This window comes from Camelus ferus, chromosome 14 (genome assembly GCF_009834535.1).
Source record: "Camelus ferus isolate YT-003-E chromosome 14, BCGSAC_Cfer_1.0, whole genome shotgun sequence".
Taxonomy (NCBI): domain Eukaryota; kingdom Metazoa; phylum Chordata; class Mammalia; order Artiodactyla; family Camelidae; genus Camelus; species Camelus ferus.
In genome coordinates, this window is record NC_045709.1 from 14,467,130 (window position 1) to 14,491,345 (window position 24,216).

Below are 24,216 nucleotides of genomic sequence, written 5' to 3' on the forward strand. Positions count from 1 at the left end.
AAGTTCAGGCAGTGCCTTGTTAGGGCCTGTTCCTCCTCAGACTCTCCTAACCAAAGCCTCTGCTGCTAGGTTAACTTAGGTAAGAAAGACACACCTGTTCTGGGATCCAGCATTTCCCTATCAAGGGTGGAGAGTAACGTGAGAATCGGGGGTGGGTCAGTGTTCAAGAAAGCAACCAAGGCCAACAGCTCTCGACCCCTCCACACTCAGCCACGCGGCCGGCCCGCGCTCCCCCCACCCCCTCACCCTGCCACCACCCCCCACTACTCCCCACGCCCCCTACACAGCCACACACCCCCGCCCCCCGCTTCCCCCGCCATCCCTGAGCAAGTCTTGCCCCCTCCAACTGTTTGGGGAAATAGCCCTTGTGAGACGCTTTTCTCCAGGACGCGTTCCCAGGACAGAGAACCCTCCGCGCTTGAGCTGCACCGGGCGGCCCAGCAGGTGCCCCGCCCCCGCCCCCGCCCCCGCCCCGCGCCTGCTCGACGCGCTGTGACGTCACCGGGAGGCGCCGGGCGGCGACTGCGAGTGGTTCTCCCTGACGGCGGCTGAAACAACGCTTTCATTCTCCCGGTGCCTGGGTGTTCCCTGAGGTCTGGTGTTCTAGGCTGGGTGAAGGGACGGGCGTGGGTGGCCTCTGATCTGACTCTATGGAGGAAGGAAGAGGCGACAAGTTCGAAGGCGTGAGCATCGACCTCCTCAAACTGGAGTTACTGGAAGAAATCCACCTGAAGTGAGTTTGGAGGGCGGCGCGCGCCCCCGCGCCCGGTGTAGGGTCACATCCGCGCCACCTCCCCGAGGCCGGAGGGCCTGACCCTCGGTTCAGGGCCGCGGCCACCGAGGCCGATGTGACACCTGCGGTGTGATGAAAACCTGGGCAGAACTGGGGACACCAGAAAACTGTTTCACGGGAAAGACTCATCTCGCTCTTGTTATTTGGTATTATAAATAGGCAGGCTCTGAGATAGGATGTTCTACCTTCAGAATCAAGTCAAATTGAGTGTATTGTGTGCATATATCGCTGAAATTGTGTTTGCTTTTGAGGCTCCACTGAATTCAGGTTTTCTGTTTCAAATTCCAAAGGTTTCGTTTAGTTATGCTTCCCTTTCATCCCTTTAGAAGAACTTAAGAATTAGTGACATTTTGTAAAAATGATGCCCCAACTATATATATACTTCTTAAATACTTAATGTGAGTACTTCTTAATAATTATTTGAAACATTTTAAGTATTTTTTAAAGATAACCCCATCCCCACTCGCAGACCCCAGGAGAGCTAGACTCTGCTATGCGTCCTTAAAGCTCCCTGTGCCTTCCTCTGTTACAGCTCCAACCACAATTTTAATCGGCTGGTTATTTCGTGGTCTGGTATCAGACCTAGCATTCTGAGGAGAGGTTCCTTATTCTCTGAAGCCGTAGAGTGTAGGAGCAAGTACTTTAGAGGAATCCTACATAAATTCAAATCCCAGCTCTTATCACTCAGTAACTCCGTGATCTTGGGCAAGTTAATGAACCTCTCAGGCCTCAGTTTTCTCAAGCCTAAGACTGATGTAGTCTCACACATCTCACACATCTTATGGTTGTAGCCAGAATTGAGTGAAATGTATGTAAACCACTTAGCATTGGCTTGTATAAACATTCAGTGGAAGTTAACGTATTGCTTTTGTTCTGTTCACTTACTGTGGTATCTTCAGCACTTAGCACAACGCCTTTAACATAATAGGCATTCAAAAATATGTATTGAATAAATGATTCTGTCATCATATTTGGATAACTAATATGTGCTTACTGACGTCCTAAATAGATAATCTCTGGAATGCTATTGTGTGTCTGGGGATGGGGGTGGGGAGGTGTGTTTTCTTTTTTAATTAGTGTTTCTTTTTTCCTCTTTGTTTCAGGTTGTCAGTTGTTACCTTTTGCCCTAGCTATTCCTTTCTATAATAATTTGCAGCTCTTTTGCCGGGCTTTGAGAAAACAGATGACCAACTTCTGGGGTTAAAGTTAAGCGTAAAGGGTTTTTAGTGGTTACGTGGGGGGCTTTGAGCTTTAGTGCATAGTAGTGTCCTGGACCCAGGTAATCAGAAGCTGGCATTTGCCTGATTCCTGATTCTCAGTCATGCCTTCAGTAAGTGATATTTCATAATAAGTTGTTTCTGAAGTAGTGGTGGGTTACTATGTAGTATTCTTTTCAGGTTATTTTTAATTGAATTATAATTAACAAAATGTGTTTAATAATAGGGATATAGTGCAACTCTTGGTGCTTGAAATAAGACACAAGAAAGCAGAACTGGAAGCCAAGCTCAATACTGACGATGAAGGTATACAAGTAAATATTTTTATTTATGACTCCTGTCTAGTTATTGTTCATTTTAGCAAGATACCTGTAGTACATTAAATTACATACTTGGAATAATAGTGCCAAGATATCATTGCTTTTGGCAGCATTAATAATAATTTAATACAGAGGCTTTAAAAACTGATATTTCAGAGTGTCAAACCTGTTACTTTATAATTATGCATCTATGTATGAGTTCAAAACGTTCATTCTTCAATTAGCAAAACCTTTGATGCATGAGATCATTACATTATTTCTGTAGTAAATAATAAACTATCACAAGTTTTCTGTTTAACTCAAGTAATACCCTTCATATCGTAACTGCTAGATTTGGGGTATAACCTTAAAATCCTTATCTAGGTTTTGGCTATTTGTTTGTGTTAGAAAAATGGGGAAGGGGCAGGTGGGTGTTACACACCAGCACACATCATGCACACCACACACAGGCACATACCCATGTATCTTTAAAGTTTATAATGTATGCAAGGCGTTAATTCATTACACAAACATTGAGATCCTGCTGTATGTCAGTACTTTGAATGGAAGACCTTTATTTTCCCTTTTTTAAAGTGTTTCCCTATTGGGAGGAAGTGTCAAAGTAAAATATGAATAAGAGAAGTGACACTGCTTTGTCCCAAGGCTGAAGTAGCTTCCTGTATCTGCATATCTGTATCTTAGATAAAGCTGGTTCTGTGAGGGCAGACTATGAATACACTCGAGCAGTTGCACTGGCATGGCTGGCTGGAGTTTCCTCATTGATCTAATTACAGACAAAACAGGTCATGCTCACAGATACACACAATGCAATAACTATGCCCACTAGTGAAGTGTAAGCTCATCAAATCCTATTATCAACAACTCTTCTCACAGTAAGGAGCTGGTATGTAGGTATAAAGGGAAAAGGGAAAATGGTAGGCAAGACATTTCTTTCCTCAGTGGGCCAAGCTAAAGCCCAAGGTGAAGGCAGAAATTTTATCCCTTCTTCAGCATCAGCTAAGGCCAGGAACTGTGTCAAGTGAGGTGGTTATTATCATCCCCACTTACGGGGAAATGAAATTCAGGAATTCAAGTAGCTTGCTAAGGTCACATAGCCAGGGAGTGGCAGAGCCATTTCACCCTAAATCATCTGTCTACCGCGACCGCCGTTACCATGACGACTGCTGTCGCCCACAGCAGCCCTCAGTACTTCTGGTTCTCTACTGCTGCATAGCCATCCACCCTATCATTTAGGGGCTTAAAGAACACATTATCTCTCACAAGCCTGTGGATTGACTGAGTTCATCTGGGAGGTTCTTAATTAGGGTCTCTCATGTGTTGCAGGCAGATGTAGTCTGGCGCTCAGTCATCTGAAGTTTCAGCTGGGCTGGACATTGCAAGATGACTCACTCACGGCTGGCAGCTCATTCTGGGTGTTGGCTGGGATCCCAGCTGGGACTGCCCATCAGAAACGGCTGCATATGGCTCTTGTAGCTTTTGCTTCTCACCACATGGTACCTGGGTTCCAAGAGGCTGTGTCCCAGGAGCAAGCATTCCAAAAGGCACAGTGACAGAAACTGCCAGGCCAGCTAAGAGCTACTCCCAGAACTGGCAGTGCCATTTGCCCTATATTCAGTTGGTCAAAACAGACACAGATTCAAGGGGATGGAGAGGTAAATTTTACTTGTCAAGGTCGCATTACAGAAGAACATGTGGGATGGGTCATATTATGCAGTCACCTTTGGAAAATACAGTTGGCCCCAGGAGGCATAATGCCTTTTGAGGAGAATTCTTGATTAACTGATAAAGATGGAACATAGAGTGTAAGGAGAATGTGACAGGAGATGAGATTAAGGTTTATAAAGAAGAAGTGAAGTCTTTAATTTGATGCCAATGAATTTGTATTTCTCCTGAAGGCAATGGGATAATACTAAAGGAGTTTTTAAATAAATTTGTTATTGTTTAACATTATAAAAGTAGTACATGGACAGGAGACAACTATGGATACATCTGTTTAGGTAAATCTTTCCTACTTTCCACTCTTGCCTCAAATCTCACCACCTCTCTCCCCTTTCTCTCAGCTAATGAGCTTACCTACCTCTTTCAAAGAGAAACGAGAAGCACTCAGAAGAGGGTTCACACGTTCCTACCGAGAAAGCCACTCACCTGCCTGTGTCTTCGCGCATCCTCTTCCCTCCCTCCGGTCCCCCTGCATGTTCTGTCCTTGCTCTTATCTGAGGTTAATCCCTCCAGTTGTGCAATAGAGGCCATCTACTCTCACCTCAAGGATATCACCTCAGCACCTGTCCTCTCTCTTTCCTGAGCATCTGTTTTCCCTGCTCTGCTGGATCATCCCCAACAGCATACAGTCATGCTCAATTTATTTTATCTAAAAAACAAATGGCAAAACTTTTGGCCCCACATTTCCCCTTCTACTGTTATCCCTTTTCACCTTTCACTGCTTCATGTACAGCAAAACTCTTCAGTAGAATAGCTTTTTAAAAAAATTTTCCACTCTTATCTGTTTAATTCTTGTTTAATCTACTTAGCTTGTAACTGGATTAATTTTTAGGCAGAACAGCAAACACAACCAACTTCACAGGGCTTCACAATTCCCATAGTGGCCCTTTCACGCCCTTTTAGGACTCATAGGAAACTATATACAAAAAAGTGTGGTTTCTGTTTTAATTAAATCTGAATTTCATCATTTTAAAGCTCAGTGACAAGACAAAGAACAGGAAGGAGAATATCCAGGTGACTTAAAAAGTGAGAAGAGTCAGTATTGGTGTAGAGCTTTAAGCGCATTTGTAAAAATCAAAACCTCTTAACTACCCTTTGAAAAAGTATTACCTCATTTTATAGATGAAAAATTGAGACTCAAACGATTCTAAATGTCTTTTTCAAGGCTACAGAGGCAGGGAGGAATAGATCTGGAATTTGAATCCAGGCTTTCTGACATCAAATCTCACACTCTTAGCCACTACTTCTTTCCAGTTAAGTTTCTTAAGTTTGCCTCTCAACTTTCTTCATGGAAGAGAGAACCTTAATTTGCTGAGGCTCTGGGACACTGTTCATCTAGGGATAGAATTGGGCTGGATTTGCTCAGCACAAGCACGACCGTCTCTCTCTTGGACTCACTTCAGTCAGAAGTGTCACCTCTAATCAACTGAAACTGTTCTTGTCAAGGTCACCAGTGACTTTCTATTTGCTAAATCCAGAGTCACCTCTCAGTCCTCATCTTGACTTCCCAGTGGCATTGCCACAATTCATCACCCTCATCTCATCCTTGAAATCCTTTGCTGACCTGATTCCTGGGACACCATGCACTCTTGGTTTTCTTCGTACCTACTGGCTACTCCTCATTCCTCTTCATCTTGATGAGTTCTAAGAACTTGGAGTATTTTCTTTGATGCGCACACCCACTACTCAGGTGATCTCGTCTGGTCATATGGTGTCGAATGCCACCTCTATGCCAGCAGCACACAAATTTACATCTCCATCCCGGGCTTCTCCTTTGAGCTCCTTTTCAGTCTTCATTTTACAGGCTGGTTTCTAGTTCAAAATCCTTTGGCTATGCAGTTACATGTTAGTAGGTCAAATAGTTTTTTTTTTAAAAACTCATCAGTGAATGCTAAAAAAACGTTTTGATAAGAATTCAGTTTGTCCTTTTTTAAGGAAAAATATTTCTGTTTATCCTGAATTTGCATAATACTTAATGATACAACATTAGAGGCATTCCCGTTCTTGGAAAAAAGCAAAGATAGCTCCTGCCACCATTAAAACTTAATATTGTTTTGAAGGTTCCAGTCAAGCAATAAAATATGAAACAGAAATAAGAATTATATTTGTTAGATAGGAAGAGAGAAAATTATAATTTTGAACTTTTATTATCTGGTATCCAGAACTTTCCAGAAGATCAATTGAAAACCTAGTATACTAGTGAAAAATTAGAAAATGGTTTGATACAGTAGTAGAAAAAAGTTTTATTAAAAAAAAAAAGCAATAACCAGTTAGAAAATAGGGATTTTAAAAAAATGATTGCACCAACAATTCTAACCTAAATCATAGAATATCTGACAATATCCTTGATAAGAAATATCAGGAAGTATTCAGGACCTATATGAAGACAGCAGAAGGCTGAGACTACAAGGGAGTAATAACCATTCAGCTGGAATTCTTACCTTATTCAGCATAAGGGATTTCATACTGGAGAGAAACCCTAAAGTAAAATGAAACTGGGAAATTTGTTATTAAGGTTTTATAAGAGGGACATAGACTTTTCCTATATGGGAGAATTGGATGTTATAAATATGCTCATTCTCATCAAATTAATTTATTGATATATAATTCTCATTAAAACAAGTATTTTTTTCTTACCTTCAATAACTGACTCTAAAGTTAACTGAATGAATAGACAGGGATAACTGGTAAGAAATTGGGGGTGAGAGGACTCCTACAAGATATAATAAAGCTATAATCATTAAAACTGGAAACAAATGAATAGAACAAAGTAGATAGTGTGTTAGTTTGTTAGAGCTTCCATAACAAAGTACAATGGACAGGCTGGGTTAAACCACGGAAACTTCTTTTCTCACGGTTATGGAGACTGTAAATCCGAGGTCATGGTGTTAGCAAGGTTGATTTCTTCTGAGACCTCTCATCTTGGCTTGTAGATGGCTGTCGTCTTCCTGTGTCTTCACCTGGTCTCGCCTCTGTACCTATCAGTGTCCTAATTTCTTCTTCTTATTAGGAGACTAGTCATATTGGATTAGGGGAACCATATGACCTCATTTGACCTTAATGACCTTTTTAAAGGTCCTGTCTGTACCTATAGTCACAAATGTTCGGGCTGTATGTCTCCCTGCTCCCTGCCCTTCCCTCCTGGCCTTGCTGCTGACTGACAGCAGGGACTGTGTCTATTTTAGTTTTTATCCCTGTTGCCTAGTGCAGTGCCACATAGTAGGCTCTTTCCTTTCCTTGTTAACATTTTCTGATTTTACAAAGTCTTCTCAAATGAACATAATTCCATCACTGTAATCACGATAAATGTAATGAACAACACAAATATGACTGAAATATTAAAGTCCATGTAGAGTCAAGTTTCAGTCCATTCAACTGTGTTCTTTTTTAACACTTTAAAACTTATTATTTGGCATTATTGTTTAGTTGAGCTTTGTTTTTTTATTTTTGTTAATATGCTACCTATGTTTGGGAAAAAAATCCATATTTGAAAGATAGGCCTCTACCTAATTATCTTTTGCTTTATGAACTTCTCCTTTCAAGGTCAATTCATAAAATTGACCATGAGTCAAACTTCTACATTTTTTAAGTTTTGGGTTTGCTTTTGCTTTTTGTTGTACTGATTCTAGCCAAGATCCTTCTCTGATATTGCAAAGCAACTTGATATTTTCCCTTCGAAAGTACAGTACTAGTTTTTTTTGTTTGTTTTTAGAGTTACTACAAAAGCAGTGGTTTCATGGAGTTACTACTCGGGTATTTTTTCCCCCCAAGAGACACAAATGTTTCTGTTAAATTTTTATCCTCATAAATAGTCTCTATTATAATAATGGCTTATTATATCTTAGGCCTGGATAGGTTGGCTGTTGTGCTCAAGGTCAGGGATCATCTTTTCTGGCACCATGTTTATTGTGGTCATCTAATCACAGCACACAACTCTTACTTGGACTGGTTTCAGATGGCTTTGAACGTCCCTTAGTATCAAGATTATTCCAAAAACTTGCTGTTTTGAACTGCTAATCTTATTCTCAGTTGAAAGCATAATTTAAACCTTACTGCATTTTAAAGACAGATGAAAAATGATTTTTCAAAAATTTTGCAAAAATTGCAAACCTTAGTGTTTTCGTTACTTCTGGTTTATCACAGAACAAGTGTGGCAGGGAAAGTAAAACTCAGTGTGGTCCTTTTTTAGGAAAAGAAAACAGTTGATAAGTAGAAAGCTGACCGGATTTGTGGGAGCCAATGCTGTTATGTGAAAAGAAAACAAAAATGTTATTAATCTCCAGTTTTTTGGGCCTCCATCCAGTTGTTAAGCATTTGGATTAATGACTTTGGACTTCAGCTGGGGAGGGCATTCCTGCCCCTCTCCTTGTAGACTACATTTGCTTAGAGATGAGGGCAAAGGCAGGTTGAGGCAGAGTTGAGGAGTCTGGCAGTGGTGTGAGCTAATAAGTCTTTCTGTTAGACTCCCCAAAAGACTATTATGTAGCAGAAATTGTCCCATGTATGTAAAGAGCATCTAAAGTTTAGAAACATGCCATCTTTTTTCTCTCTGCAAAATATGATTTTCAAGACTCAAAAAAAAAAAAATTAGCTTTGGACCTTGTAGCTGAAAAAGGAGGTTTTAATTCTAGGCTGTATCCTCCCAGAGCAATAAGACAAATGTTTTGGCTTCAGTAGCTAAAGGAATTTATTGGGGAGGGGGGCTGCTTAAGGATAAGAGAAGATGCCTATATAGGTAGCCAAATATAAACAGTGTTACCGTAGCACACTTTCAAGTCAGAACAAACTGGGTTGAAACCCCAGTTCCCCCTTGATTAGCATGTCATCATAATAATGTTATTTGACATCTCTGAACCTTGGTTTCCTCATCTGTAAAATGGGTAACTGAGTTTTTGTCACTGAGGATTAAATTAGTTAACATATGTAAGGCATTGTGTGCTTTTAACATAGCAAACAGAATTGGTAGTTGTTAAACAGGCCAGAATTCTTTTGCAGAGGAAAAAAATGAATAGGACTTTGGATGGGAAGCTAGTACTATTTAGGCTGTAATATATGAACATTCTGAGTTCCAAGGAAAGAAACGTGTTCCTGATATTTTGTCTAATAGAATCCCTCATAAGGATACATGGGGAACTAAAGGACAGTTGTGGCAATGAGGTCTGGCTGGGTGGTAATGTGTGAGGGTAGCATCCATAAAGATCCTAACAGAGAATGCGCACTTAGACACTAGTTCACTCTAGTTTATCTGTATTGCTGGTAAAGTCCAGTCTAGCAACAGAGTAGTGTTGGCTTAATGAATAAATGAGAGGAGGTGAAGTGATCTTGTGTCTTCCCCTTTTCACTCAGGTGGTGAATGGAATGAGACACAACTTGAACTAAATGATCAACTAGAAAAGCAAATTGTTTCTCTCAAAGAAAAAATGGAAAAATTCCGAGGAATTCCTTCAGGTACAAGAAGCAACTATATATATGTTTTAGAAGTTGAATTAAAACTGATAAACCATCAGTTGCTCATATTTGCTTTATTGTAGACAGACTGTCTTCTATTCGTGTCTATGAACAGATGCCAGTGGTGAGTAAAAGATGGTTAAACAAAAGGAAGAATTGAAGGAAATTATACTTTTCCCCGACGGATTCTAAACAGTAGTTTAAAGACTGTAGCAAGGTCCAAATGTTTTGTTCATCGGGGCTGTTCCTAGGATTTTAGGAATAAAAGAGGCCTTCAGCTTAATCTCTCCCATGCAAATCTGGGCAGGGATTCTGTCACAGGTACAAACAAAATGGAAGTGAAAGGAGCTCAGAGGTCAGGCTGGGGGAAACCTGAGTGTGTGTCTATTCCTTGCAACCTAAAAGAGCTTATTTAACTCAGAAATACCTCTCTCACACCCATCTAAAACAGTTCCATTCTAATTCCTCTGGAATATACACACACACACATGCAGGTATACACTCACACATACGTCCACATTCATACACACACACACACACACACACACAGAGTATAAAATCTAACAACAGAGAATCCATAAATTACCCTATAACCCCACTGGGCTGCTCCACCTACTTTTTCTTTTGGTTACCCTAGTGACATCTTTCTTTGAAAGTTCATTTTAATCTCTGATAAATAAATTTATGTTTTATACTTTACAAAGCACATTCGTTTGTTTTTCCTTCAATCAGATATTTGTCCTTTAAAATGTAGAGGAGGACCAAAGCATGAGTGTTATGTTGGACACTTGCTGAATTTTTATTTCAAAAATACTCAGAAAAACATGGAAGTCTTGTAAATAAATCAAGGGTACTTTGTATGAAAATGAAAGTAAAATACTCAGCTAAATTGGCAGGTCTTCACATTACACTAGTAATGATAATAACTTGGCCTTAATTAAACATATATAATCTACAAATTATTTTCAGTCTTGCAACAACCCCATGACATAAAATGTAATGTTGTTGCCTTCCATACATGTGATTCTAAGCTTAAAGAGATTGATTGCTTTAGTCAGTTTCAGACAGTTTGGAAATGAGGAGTCAGATTCTCTTCCCCTAAAAGAAACGATGCCATTTAACTATGTTATAGCAACACCCCTTCCATATGCTGATCAGAAGTAACAGGCTTTGTAACAGCTGTAAGTGGAGCACGGATCTATAGAACTAAATTCACAGAGTCCTGAGCATTTCTGGGAGGGTACTCTTTGAATAACTGCTAAGCTTTAGTGAAAGATATAGAAAAATCTTGTATTTTTGTTAATGAATCAAAGGAGAAATAAACTTTTTTGCACTCCTCTCTGTTATTTGCAACTCAGAAATCCCCATACAGCTGTCTTGAAAAATCAGGAAAATAACATTTTTTAATTGGGAAAAAGAGGTTTTTTTTCTCTGCCGTGGAGTCATATCGCCATCTTGTGGTATTTGGAAATTACTGCAAGGGCTGTTTTACGCTTAGCGTTTCTCAACTGTAGGTCGAATTTCCATACTCCCTATAGAGTATAAAATGTCAAGTACTACCTTCAGAATGTAAAATATTCCAGTTGCCTGCGTCTTGACAACCCACCCCCAGTCCTAGCTCAAGAAACGGGATATGTAGCCTTGCGGAGGGTACGAACAGGTGCGGGTGTAACATGGGAAGATTTCCCTTGACGAGTTGGTGTTATTCTTGACGAAAATGTGTCTAAGAGGTTTAGATCTGGAGGCAGAGAATTCTATTTCTCTTCAGCAAAGGACTAAAGAAATGTTAGAAGAACCAAGAGTGGCGCCACATATTAAGCAGAAAGGAAAGATAACGAAAGTTCAGGCTCTTGTCCTCTCCATTCCCTAGGCAGATGCCCTGTGTGAGTATTTGGGTTTTCTGACACGTAGAATCCAGGAGGGGTTTGTCTGAAGAGCAGGGATTAGGGATCTAGCCAGGGAGTTGGTGACAGAGGTAGCGAACTGCTGAGAAGAAGTTCCAAGAATCCTATATCCAGTCAGGAAATCTCCCTTATCCAAGAGTCCAAGAGATACTGTCTTATTCTTTATATAAAAACAGTATTTGTGAGATTCAGATGTGTACTGTTTGTGTAATGCACACGTTTTTGGTTTTCTACTAAGTTGATAATTGAAGGGCTAAATTAGTTGTTTTTATTGGATAGAGTATGAATTCAAACACTGTTTGTAAATTGACTGATTTTTTTATCCTTATTGTGGATTGCTCAGTCTTTAGAAGTAACCTGTACATGCATACTTCAGAAACTGATGTCAGTTAGTTAGAATACTGATTTTGAGTAACTTCTAATTGCAGGTTTGCTTACGGGCAACAAAAGGATGAACACTAGTTTTTGACCTGTGTATGTCTAATTTCTTTAAATGTTATCATTAGGAAAAGAAATATGAAATGTTCAGTAAGTTATTTTCAAACTGGATCACTAAAATGGACTTGATTTTAATATTTTAGAAAAAAGTATTCACTTAAGTGAGAATGAGGTTCTAATCCTTTTCTGATAAAGATTAACTTTAAGCCCTCAACTGTTTGCAGATTACTTTTCTCATCTGAAGGTAGTATCGTTATCAACAAGTTCCGCCACATCCCTGTGGTCAACTCTACTGCACACTGGAATGCACATCAGACATTAATTTCAATACGTGAATTAGGGAGTGAGAAGACACACATTCAGACCATAGCAGCCCTATTTCTCTCTGCCTAATTTTCCCACGAGCGCACTCTCCTTTGTTTTCCACTGCACCCAGACAATGAGGACCTGTCAAGGAAACCTCTCACCAGCACACACGCTCTGTCTGTCAGTCAGATGGTTGTAGCACCGGAGATCCTGCTCCTAGAGCCAGCAAAACCGACTGGTGATGGGAAGCATGAGAGAGGGGGGTGGATACAGAGATATTCTTTGGGGAGATGTTTGGTCTCACCCCAGATGTTCTCTGCAGGACTCTTGGTCAACTTGTAGAAAATTAATTCATAGAAAGCCAATTTGCCAAAATCCAAATCCTTTAATATGTTCTTATAATTATATCTTAAGGCATTTTAAGGAAGGTTCAATTTGTTAAAAACTAAGTCTGTAGAATCAATATGAAGTATTATGTCACAGGCATCAACAGATTTGTATTCTTCCCAAAGATCAGAATAGTTAATTTGGAGACAGGTGTAGCCTCAAATCAGAGAAAAGTTAGGCAGATTTTACATATAAATCTAATAACAGTATTATCCACAAGGGGGCGCTTGGCATTTAAGCGCAGAACGCTGTGCTCATTGTTAAAACTGCCTTCATTGAGAAGGACTGCCTATCTAGGTGTGTTTAATTGTAGTCTCAGGTTTTTCGCTTGTAAGCATTCAATAGAATGATTTTTTTTAAACTTGTAGTTTTTATGTGTTCTTTAGTACAGCAATTACCGTTGTTTAAAAAAATAGGTGGCTAATAGTACTTCCTTTCTACTTGGGATAGAGGAAAGGGACTTTAAAATATCTAAGTATATTTGATGTCCGGTATGTAAATGGTATCCTGAAATTTCTTATTCGTACCCTGTTGTTTCAGTCTCCTTTTAGAAAGTGACTTTTTACAAGCAAAAAAAGACATGAACATAGGTGAGGTTATAATACTGCTTGGAATGTGAAGAACTGATTAGTTTCGAAAGCAAAACAAATCAGCTCTTCCATGATAGTAGAAGAATTAATATTATTTTTGTGTGTGATCTTTGGGGGGTCAGTTTCTGGTGGAGTCTTCAGTTTAGCTGTAGCTTTAGCATGTCTTTCCAGGCTGCAATTTTCTAGTATGTGCCCACTGGTTATATAATCAGGTAAAACTAGCTCCTTGGGAAGACCAAGAACTTTCAGTTGTGGGTCTCCCAATGAGTTGGAAGTGACAGGATGAGAGACTATGTGCATATGATAAAATCATTTTTAAAATACTAGTTCATTGTGAAGTCAGTAAAAAAAAGAATCAAAATCTAGAATGAACCTTAAAGTTGTCATAGTATGATTTTATAATTTTTAAAGGATTTCTGAATGTGTATGATAATTTTATAAATGGAATCACAAATATCTTGCTTTTAACGGTCCAAAGTAATTAATGACTTAATGTAATTTTCACAAAATCCAAAATGTGTTCTCATTTTTCCCCCAGGCAATTTAAAAAATTAATACATTAATTAATTCTTTGCTTTTTTAGAGCAGTGTTAGGTTCACAACAAAATTGGGAGGAAGATGCAGAGACTCCCCACATACCCATATCCCCTACCACATGCATAGCCTCTCCCCTTATCAACATCCCTCGTCAGAATAAACCTATAATAATCACCCAAGTCCATAGTTTACCCTAGGGCTTATTCTTGGTGTTGTACATTCTATGGGTTTGGACAAGAGTATAAACAAATTTTCGGAAACCCTCGGTTGGAGGAATAGTCATTGATTTAGAGTCGAGGAAGCAACAGCCAAGTGCCTGCTGAGAAGACTGTCGGTGAAAACAAAGCAGTCACTCTTCAGACCGGCTTAGTGCCTTAGGACTTGGCAGCCCCAGGCACTGGAGAAGGTGGAGGTGAGGAAGGAGCTGGAAGCTGGCAGATCAGTTGAACATACACGTGGAGCTGTTGGCTACTGGGCCCTTCTGCCACCCCATGTGGTCAGAATATTCTCTTTTGGTCAGCCGTCTATTTTCTGGAAAAATTTCGCTGCAGTAACTCTGGATATCGGGCCTTCAGGCACAGAGGAGGGTTGAGAGTGAGATACAGGTCTAAACATGATGGAATTAAGTGAAAATATGCAACCTGAATAATGGCGCTCTCAGCTTGCTCCCTTTGCCCTACTCCCAGAAAACCAGCAGCTGGGATTAAACTTCACAGAGTAGGAGATTGGAGGGTTCTTTGGTTGAAAACCTGAAATGCCCTTAGGAAAAGCAGTTATTGTGGCCACCCAGGGAATGCACCTCTCAGACCTCCCAGGACAGGGAGGTTAACTGATGGAGGACCTTGCTATTGGGCTTCGAAATCCATCACTGCTTTTGCTTCAAGACCACACCTCCCACAGGCTGTTCCCTGCCAGGATCTGGTGCAGTGGGGATGCTAAAGCAGACCTGTTCCTGGGAAACATGGGACTCCATTGTCGGTGACTTTGGCTTAAGGAGTCCCTGATGGCTTTGCCAAACTTCCCTTAGGCTGCAGGCCAGCCTGGGATGCTTCCACTTCCACCTAACCTTCTCTCCCTCTGCCCTTCGCTTGGGCTCAGACTTGCATTACAGTTGAACTACCTTCCCAGCCTTCTCCTGCTCCTTCTCTAGTTCCTTTCATGCAGGCTTTTCTAACAGAATCTTTTCACATTTAAGCCCATCTTGATACCTGCTTCTCAGAAGACCAAGTCTATGAGAGGTACTGAGAGGGATATGAGAAAACAGGAGGTCAGATGGGGTTTGGGATTGGCTCACTTACTGTGTGGCAGGCCGAAGATGCTGTCCCGATTGGCAGATGTGGCACCAGTAGATCCTGGCTCAGGTGCGGTTCAGTTGCTAAAAATTTTCACTGACGGTAACCTTGGAAAATGTTCTTATGGAGAGGACTACTGTGAAAGAAGCCATGATGCAGGCATTTAGAAAGTATGGGGTTATTGCTAAGTTGTATTGTCGTCCTGCGTAAGGATGATGAGATGCTGAGAAGAGTTAACAAGCACTTAAAACCTAAGAGTGGAAACCAGAGAGCCTTGGTGGTAGCCTCTAAGGAGGCTGTCTCTACCAGTGGTGGAAAGACAGCCACAATAGGACAGCAAGGCTGAAGACCCGATTGTGAGGGTTGCCAAGGCACTTGAATGCCCAGTCCAAGCAAGACTGTTATGTAGAGGACAGGGCCCTGATGGCAGTAACCAGGGATCCCAAAACTGTAACAGGACATCTGGATGAATGCCCACGAGGACATTGACTCTGCAGCTCTACCTGGACCCTGGCTGTTCAAATCACACTGGGCCCAGTGTGCCCACAGACTCCCTTACCCCCGCAGTGATAATTTTCCCCATTCCTGAGTACATAATTGAAATAGATGTACTTGGCCGTTGAAGTCAACTCCCACGTTGGCCAAAATCTCTGAAGTAAAAGCTATCATGATGCGGAAAATTGAATGGAAACGTTGGAAACTATGCCTTCCCCACCCAGGGCTAAAATTATAACCAAAACCAATAGGCAAATCCATTATTAAAACTGAAGACTTAACACTGCCTATCAGTCATTGATAGATGAAAAAGGCAGAAAAGTCAATGAAGATACAGCTGATCTGAACAGCACTATCAATCAACTCAATCTATTGACATTTATAGAGTATTCCATCCAACAACTACAGAACACAGATCCTTCTTAAGATTATGTGTAACGTTCATCAACATACACTGAATTCTAGGCACCCTGTTAGGCTCCGAGCGTCAGGAGGACAGGGTCTGGGCTTGTAATTCTCACCGTGGTATCCCTGGCACAATGCCTGGCACATAGGAGGTGCTTGATGAATATTTTTTGGATAAATGAATTGTAAAATCAAGAGACAAGACAAGGAATCCATCATGGCAATAGCAGCAAGAAAGCAAGCATATTCAAAATATTTAAGCCTCAAAGGTTAAAACTGCAAATCCTTACCAACAAATAACAGAAATCATCCTTCTGTCATAGAAACTGCCCCTGAATATTCCTAAACCCCTGCTTTCATGTCACTTCTTTAATAACCTCCTATATCTCCCAGTGTTTAACCTCCTGAAACTAGTGTTCTAAGCCTTCTAGGGCCTTCACTGGTTCTCTTACCTTGCTTCTTATTTATTGCTCAAATATTTTGCTCCAGCTCTTGAATTTACCTACATTTATTGGTATGAGCTTCTAGAATTTTGGACCATATCTCACTCAGGTCATCTTTAATATAAAGCTAATTTGTATTTCAATTGTTTATTTATAAATTAATTTCTTTTAGAATTTGAAGTGCATTTTCCTATTGACAAAATATTAAGAAGGATTAGATTCTCTTTTACATCTATAAAAATGTATTTAACAAATGACGTAAGTGAAGGAAGGCTAAGTTGGACTCCTTGGAGTAAGGGTCTGTGCAGCAAAATTTTGAAATACAGTCATCGCTCCCTGATTGTCCCTTTAAAAAGGGACAATGATATGTCCCTCTTATGCTAGAGCAGCGATTTGTTTCAGAAGGGTTAACTTTTCTCTGGAGAACTCAGTTTATCCTTTGCTATTTATAGGGCTTTCATTGATTTTCTTCTGCAGCAAGTTTGTATGTGGGGAAGGGGGACTGAAAACCATTTAGGCACCGGTGCATTATTTTTTAAAGATGAACATTACCTGCCTGAGAAGCATCACTGGTCATGTTTTAACAGGGGTGTTAATCCAATGTGCATAGTGGAGAATTGTGACTTCCAGAGGGTTTGTTTTATCACAGCTGTTATTTTTAGAGACTAGAACTTGCCGGGTTTCAGCTGACCTAATTATTCCTATTAATACCATTTTTACACCTTTAATAATTATTAACAAGTATCTAAGAGGGAATAAGTAAAGTTTTTAGAGAATGAGCTGTGTTTCAGGAGGTGGGTATGAGCGCTAAAATATCTTGCAGTTTTGCTTTGTGGAGATTTAAATCAGCTGCTTCCATTTTTATTTGAATGTTCTGTTAATAGATTTCGGTGACCTAGATCATGACCAGCAAGAGTTGTGTGGAATTCAACTTGGATATTTTTAAGTTTAATGTGTAAGAATATGGGAAATAATTGGAGTTACTTAAAAAGATCAGTTATTAGTTTAGGAATTAACATATCAATCCACACTGGTATAATGCATTATTGCTCTGGCACTGGGCTCACCCTCTTCTCTACTTGGCTTCAGCTATTGTGATGAGGGGTGTCTGCATTGAGGTCTTCCACAGAGTTTCCACAACTGTCCAACTCTGCAGTGTCTTGCATTTCCCCTGGGCATCAATCTTACTGCCAGTTCTAACTGCTTTTGTTACCCTGGTAGCAATCGTATGAAGACACATACAATAATTATTTTGTGTTTGTCTTTTTTGAAGTCAGATTATCTGGGTTCTAATTCCAGCTCTACCTTTATTAGCTCTGTGCCTAGTGGGCAAGTTGTTTAACCTCTATCAGATACAACTTTTCTCAACGGTAAAATGGAAATAAACATATTAGCCATCTCCATGGCTGTGATGAGGATTAAATGAAATAGCCTGTGGAATCACTTAGTACAGTACATGGCATGTTGGTAGGGCTCAATAAACATTGTAATTATTTATTACTATTACTTAAAAGGTATATGTTGTAGAACTTTGAAATCACAGACTGTTACTGGTGTAGAAAAAATTTGCCATTGAAGAAATTGATGGTCATATTTATTGTTGTTTAGAATGTGAGCACACATAAAGATTTACTGCTTATACTTTCAGGAATCCTTAAATACATTACTTCAACAGCTAGAGAAAGAAAAAAGGAGTCTTGAAAATCAAGTGAAAGATTGTGCACTGAGACTCGAGGATGAGTCAAAGGTTTGTTTTTATTCTATATTGAGAGATTCCTTTGGAACTGCTGTGATGTTTAGTATGTTATCTTCAAACTTGCTATATAGTTATCACAAAATATTTATAAAACTGTTTTGTACACTATTTAAAAAAAAGTATAGAGACATAAACTTAGCAGTAGTCTTGCTAGTATTGCAAATCTCTGATGTTGGATTCTTTACCTCTGTATCCTTCATGTAGGCTTACCACAAGATCAATAGTGAGCGCCGGACATACATAGCTGAAATGTCTCAGGTAGCTGTTGTTTTTTCCTTCTGAGTTCTAAGAGTTTCCTCTTACTATAAATTATGTTTTCCACGTTTCTAAGTCTTTGATTGGTTTGGTTTGGTAGAGAAATGGGTGTTGGAATTATGGGGAGAACAGGTACCAAGTTACTGTGTATGGAGGGTGAAAAGGAAAATATATAACTTTTATAAAAAGGTAAAAAAGGAGATAAAAGTGGCCCCAATTAAGAGAACATTTTGCATATTTGCTTCCTTAGTTGTTTTTTTAGCTTGATTTGTAGTTGCTAGAATTCAAACAAATAAGCTATTATCCCTCTGCTATCGTGAAAGTCAAGGGATTTTACCTTGTAGTTATGCATGGTGAGGTCTGAGGTAGACCTGGCTTTGCTACTAGAAAGTGTGTTCTTACAAACGGCAGGACAGGAATGTGATCGTGAATTATGAATGACGTTGCACATATTCTCCAGTTTTCCATTTGCCTTTCCATATTATTTATGATGTTGTTGGTATTATAGAGTTTTTTTTCGTAATGTTGTCAGAGCTGTCTTTTACTTATGGCTTATGTCATACTTAAAAGACTGTCTTCATCTCAATGTTTTATAACATCACATCTTTGTTAAGTACTTAAATGGCTTAATAGTTGACATTTAAATATTTAATCCTTATTAATTTTATTTTGGTGTATATTTTAAGGTTAGGATATGAATTCAGTCTTCAATGTGCATTATCCAAATGAAAGTGTCTGTTGGTGTCACAATATCATGTACACATACACACCGTATGCAGAGAGAGCTGATGGCTACTCTAAAGCTTTATTAAGTTACATAGTCTTATATAGCAAAGAAGAATGATAAGGGAAATGGTTAACAGGCAGCATCTGGCTCAAGGTCAGAAGACCCTTTATGTTTTGGTAAATCATGTTCGTGTTGGCACCAGCGAGCCTTACAGCTTATCAGGGTGGAACGTATGAGAAACAGCTGCTTAACAACATTCTTCTTGGACTCAGGTGGCTGTGCCTGGCTTAGGTTGCCCCCCTCTGGGGATCTTACCCATCATTGGCTAACCAGCCTTCTCACCTCTGAGTCTGCAGCTTTTAACAACTTGTTTACCATTCCAGCCCAAGGCTCGTTCCTTTGTTCCCACAGTTGGGGGGCTATAGTGTCCAAAGAGCAGTTGGATTTGTGACTCTCAGAAAAAAAAAGATCAAGATTGAGGATACGGGTTTATAGCTTATTAGCACACAGACAGGAAATGGCACCATGTGAATGAATGGAACACATCAGGGAGAAGACACAGGGTGAAAAGAAGAGATAGTTTAAGATACAGCTCTGAAGAGTTTCACCAGTGACGGTCAAGGGAAGGAGAGCCAAAAAGAATGTTGGAGCACTCAGGGCATAGCTAGGTGAGGCAAGGAGGTAGCGGACCTTGGGGACTGGGTTAGACATAAAGGTAATCGGCTTATCACTGATCTGGAGTCTCCAGAGGATCAATGAAAGGATTGAGAGGAAGGGAATTAGCATTGGGGATTTGAGCCGAGAAGAGGGTGCATAGAACAGCTTGAGAATAAAAGTCAGGGCAATAGTGGGTAAAAGAAGGCTTGGAATTCTAGTGCCTAACTAAGGGAATTAGGACATTGAGACAGAAGAGCATCACTCCTTGTAGTCTCTTACCCACAAAATGGACAGTCAGTTCAAACTTTATGGCCCTGAATGCTTGGTTGGAAGCACCGCTTCCTCCTGCAGCACTGGCACCCACATTCTCTTAATCCAACAGTGTGTTCTCCACGGTAGAACGTGCTACTCCTCATGCATGCCCGTTCTGCTTCCTTCAAGGTGGAGCAAAATGCTGCCTCCTTTATGAGGCCCTGATACGATGAAAGACCACAGACTTTGGAGTCATTGCAAATCTGGATTTGAATCCCAGATTTGAACCTACTGTGGTGTGATCTTTCTGGGCCTTAATTTCTTTTCTCCTGTCTAGGAGGGAAATAGCAGCGGTGTCTTGCAGGGGATTTGTGAGGGTTTAAAGGTAAAATGTATGTAAAGTGCTGAGTAAAACGCCAAGCATATAATTGGTTCTAAATTCCAGTAAATGGTGAATATTGCTTTCCTGTTTTTCTTTCTTGGTCTTCCTCGCCCCTCTCTCTGTGACAGGGACATCAGAATCGCTACTCGCCTTAGCCATCACCCTTTACCTTTGTTTACTTGAAAAAATCGCTTGGGTGGAATAGTTCCTACTCTGATTATACAGGATCACTGGACAGATAATCAAAGCCTATTTTACGAGCTTCCAGGAAGATGTTAATCCTGTTTCCCACTATAAATGTTAATAAGGATTTTCAGTCTAGAGTGAATTGTTAATCTTTACGGTCAAAGATGGTTGTGACCATGTGAATACTATGCTGACTGGAAAGGGCAATGAATGATTTGCAGTCCTTTCCATGCTGAATACATAAATAATTGATTCTTTAGTGATAACTAGAGCTATTTGCTGTGCCTCCTGTTTATATTTTTGCTGGCTTCACTGTTTTGACTGAAACTGAGTTTCCACAGCTCAGAATTCTTCTAATTTTTACGGTGAAAGGACAATAGACTTTGGTTTTTAAGAATATACAGGTGAACCTTAGAGGTATTGTAGGCTTGGTTCCAGACCACCTTGATAAAATGATTATCACAAGTAAAGCTAGTCACAGGAATTTTTTGGTTTCCAGTGCATTTTGAACTTATGTTTACACTATATTGTAGTCGATTGAGTGTGCAATAACTTTGTATAAAAAACAATGTGCATACCTTAATTTTAAAATACTTTATTGCTAAAAAACTTGCTAACCATCATCTGAGCCATAATCTTTTTGCTGGTGGAGGGTTGATGGCTGCTGGCCAATCACGGTCGTGGTTGCTGAAGGTAGGGGTGGCTGTGGCAATTTCTTAAAATAAGACAACAGTGACATTTGCCACTTCATTGACTCTTCCTTTCACAAGTGATTTCTCTGTGGAATGCAATGTTATTTGATAGCATTTTAACCATAGCAGAACTTCTCTCAAAATTGGAGTCAATCCTCTCAACTCTGCTGCTGCCTTATCAACTAAGTTTATGTAATAGTCTAAATCCTTGTTGTCATTTCAACAATCTTCACAGCATCTTCACCAGGAGTAGATTCCATCTCAAGAAACCACTTTCTTTGCTTATGCATGAGAAGCAATTCTTCATCTGTGAGTCTTATAATGAGATTATAGCAATTCAGTCATATTTTTAGGCTCTACTTCTAATTCTGGTTCTCTCAATACTTCCATCACATCTGCAGTTACTTCCTCCACTGAAGTCTGGAACCCTGAAGTCATCCGTGACAATTAGAATCAGCTTCTTCCTAACTCCTGTTAATGTAGATATCTTGACCTCTTCCCATGAATCACAAGTGTTCTTACTGGCATCTAGAATAGTGAATCCTTTCCAGAAGGTTTTCCATTTACTTGGCCCAGACCCATCAGAGGAATCACTATCTATGGCAGCTATAGCCTTATGAAATGCATTTCTTAAGTAATAAGCCTTGAAAGTTGGAGTGTCTCCTCGATCCATGGACTGCAGAACAGGTGTTGTGTTAACAGGCGTCAAAACAGTATTAATCTCCTTGTCCATCTCCATCAGAGCTCTGGGGTGACCAGGTGCATTGTCAATGAGCAGTGATATTGTGAAAGGGATCTTTTCTCAGATTATATAATAATAATGGAAAAGTTAGAAACATTGCAAGAAATACCTAAATATGACACAGACACGAAGTGAGGAAATGCTGTTGGAAAAATGGGGCAGATTGACTTTCCTGATGCTGGGTTGCTACAAACCTTGAATTTGTAAAAAATTTTTACAAATTTATTTGAGACTTGCAATAAAGCAAAGTGCAGTAAAGCGAGGTCTGCCTGTACAGACCCCATACTTAAAAGTCAGGCAGAAAGACTGACTGGAACTTGCTGAGACACATGACAAATGTAACTTCTATTCCCACAAACGTAGAATTCTAGCAACAGATCTGAAAGTTGTTGAATATAATGCTTTGGTTTACAGATAAGGAATCTGAGGCCGTTCTGTTTGATTGTAAGGCAGTTCTAATTTTTCAGGCTTGTTAAAGATCAATTCCTTATTTTTGTCCCTTGAAACTTCTACTCCTCCTTCCTATTTCTTGAAACTTCCTTAAAACCCATTGGTTTTAGTTCAGTCTTCCAAAGAAGAAGTCTCCACTCCTCCTATAGGACAGCTTTTCAAAGATTTGAAAACAGCTCTCGGTCTTCTCTTAATTTTTCCCCCTAAGCTAAAATATTAAGTACATTAGCCAGTCCTCATGACGTAGGTTCCAGACTATCCAGCTATCTCTGTTGCCTTTTTTGACAACTCGATTTTGATATTGTTCACTTGAAAATTAGATCTCCCCAGGTCTCAGTGTAGCTATTAAAGTCTTGCCCCCACCATACTCATTTTTCTTCTCTGCTGTCTGAATAATCATTCTGAAATACAGATAAGGTGTTGTTCCTGGTGTAAAACCCTCAATGACTCAGCATTGTCCAGAGGATCTCAGCAAAGCCACTCAGTGTGTTCTACGAGGTCCTGTCCAACACATGGTTCCTGCCTCTCCAGCCATGCTCCTACTCCCACCTGGTCCTGCAACCAGACCAAGGACGGATGCGATTCCTCCATCTGTCATCTGCTTTATACCTTTAGGCCTGTGCTGCTCCCTCTGCCTGGAATGTCCTTTCCCTAGTTCTCAACTGGCTACTATTCCAGATGGATCCCCCTGTGGCCTGAATTAGTTGCATCTGTTCTTTGCTTACAGGGCACCTCTGCACACCTCTACCCAGGGAGCAAGTCCTGCAACCTGTTTATTTTGCTCTTTCCCCAACAGTTTGTAAAAACCATGACTTGTCTTCATACCCTAGTGCCTGATCTAGTGATGGCACATAGAACATGCTCAGTAGCATTTGCTGAGTGAGTAAGTGAGTGAATTCCATCTCCTGGTCCAGCGTGCCCAAAGTTGTCACTCTTAGAAAATGATCTAACATCTTACTTCACAAAGGAAAGAGTTCATCAGGTGTGAAATCCAGCCATCTTCCCTTTTACCTTCAAATGTATTCACATCTTTATCCACCTTCCCTGTTCCTTTTCCTGTCTTAAAGAAAAAGGGTCCCATATTTCTTCCCAAGTCTATCTGCTGCCTCTCGGACTTATAATTTATTTCCTCATATTTTCAATCTCTCCTCCACTGGCTGTGGCATGTCCTTTGTCTGCAACGTACTCATCTCTTCCACCAAAACACAACAAAAACAAACTTTCATTTTGCCCTATCCTTATAAAACTACTACCTTAGCTTTCTTTTTCTCAGCCAAACTTCTTGGAAGAGTGGATATACTCACTGCCTTTGCCGTTCACTCCTCACCCTCTATCAGCTGTGTTCTGCTCCCACCACGGGGCTGTGACACAGTTTCTCTCTCAGTAGCCAAGTACAATAACTCCTTTTCAAGCCTCCTGGTAGCAGACGTGTCTGAGGCACTTCATACTGCTCACTATGCTCACTTTTTAGAACTGTTCCCACCCTCACCCCTTGACTTCCATGTATATTTTCCTGGATTTTCCTATTGCTTAAATGATGGCCCTATCTTTAGTGCTTCTCCTATCCCTTAGAAGTTGCTTTTCCAAGTTTATATCACTAATCCTCTTAACTTTTCTGGGTGCTATTAACAAGCCATCTCATTTAGTCATGGCTTCAATTGCCATCCCTAAAGTCATCAGCCTCAATTGTCCCTGAGTTGCAGATTATATTTACACCACCCACAAGAAGTGTCCACTTTGGTATGCTGGAGGAATTTAAAAATAGACAGAAATGAAAATGTGATCTTATTTTTCCATTTTAATATACTTACAGCTTCTATTGT

The 24,216-nt window shown here is 40.1% G+C and overlaps 1 protein-coding gene across 8 annotated transcripts in view; it reads left to right on the forward strand.

The window, feature by feature from the left end:
- The first annotated feature begins 514 nt into the window (after window positions 1-514).
- Window positions 515-24,216, forward strand: part of CCDC169 (coiled-coil domain containing 169) — a 45,427-nt gene continuing 21,725 nt past the window's right edge. For 2 of the 8 annotated variants that reach the window (XM_032496303.1, XM_006182663.3), the window contains exons 1-6: window positions 515-733; window positions 2,237-2,316; window positions 9,396-9,497; window positions 9,581-9,621; window positions 17,943-18,041; window positions 18,255-18,308. In XM_032496303.1, the coding sequence (XP_032352194.1) occupies window positions 651-733; window positions 2,237-2,316; window positions 9,396-9,497; window positions 9,581-9,621; window positions 17,943-18,041; window positions 18,255-18,308 (459 nt within the window). In that variant the 5' untranslated portion in view covers window positions 515-650. Of the gene's footprint in view, window positions 734-1,896; window positions 2,124-2,236; window positions 2,317-3,653; window positions 3,983-9,395; window positions 9,498-9,580; window positions 9,622-17,942; window positions 18,042-18,254; window positions 18,309-24,216 lie in introns of all 8 variants that reach the window. The other 6 variants (XM_032496305.1, XM_032496306.1, XM_032496304.1 and 3 more) reach the window with 6 other exon arrangements.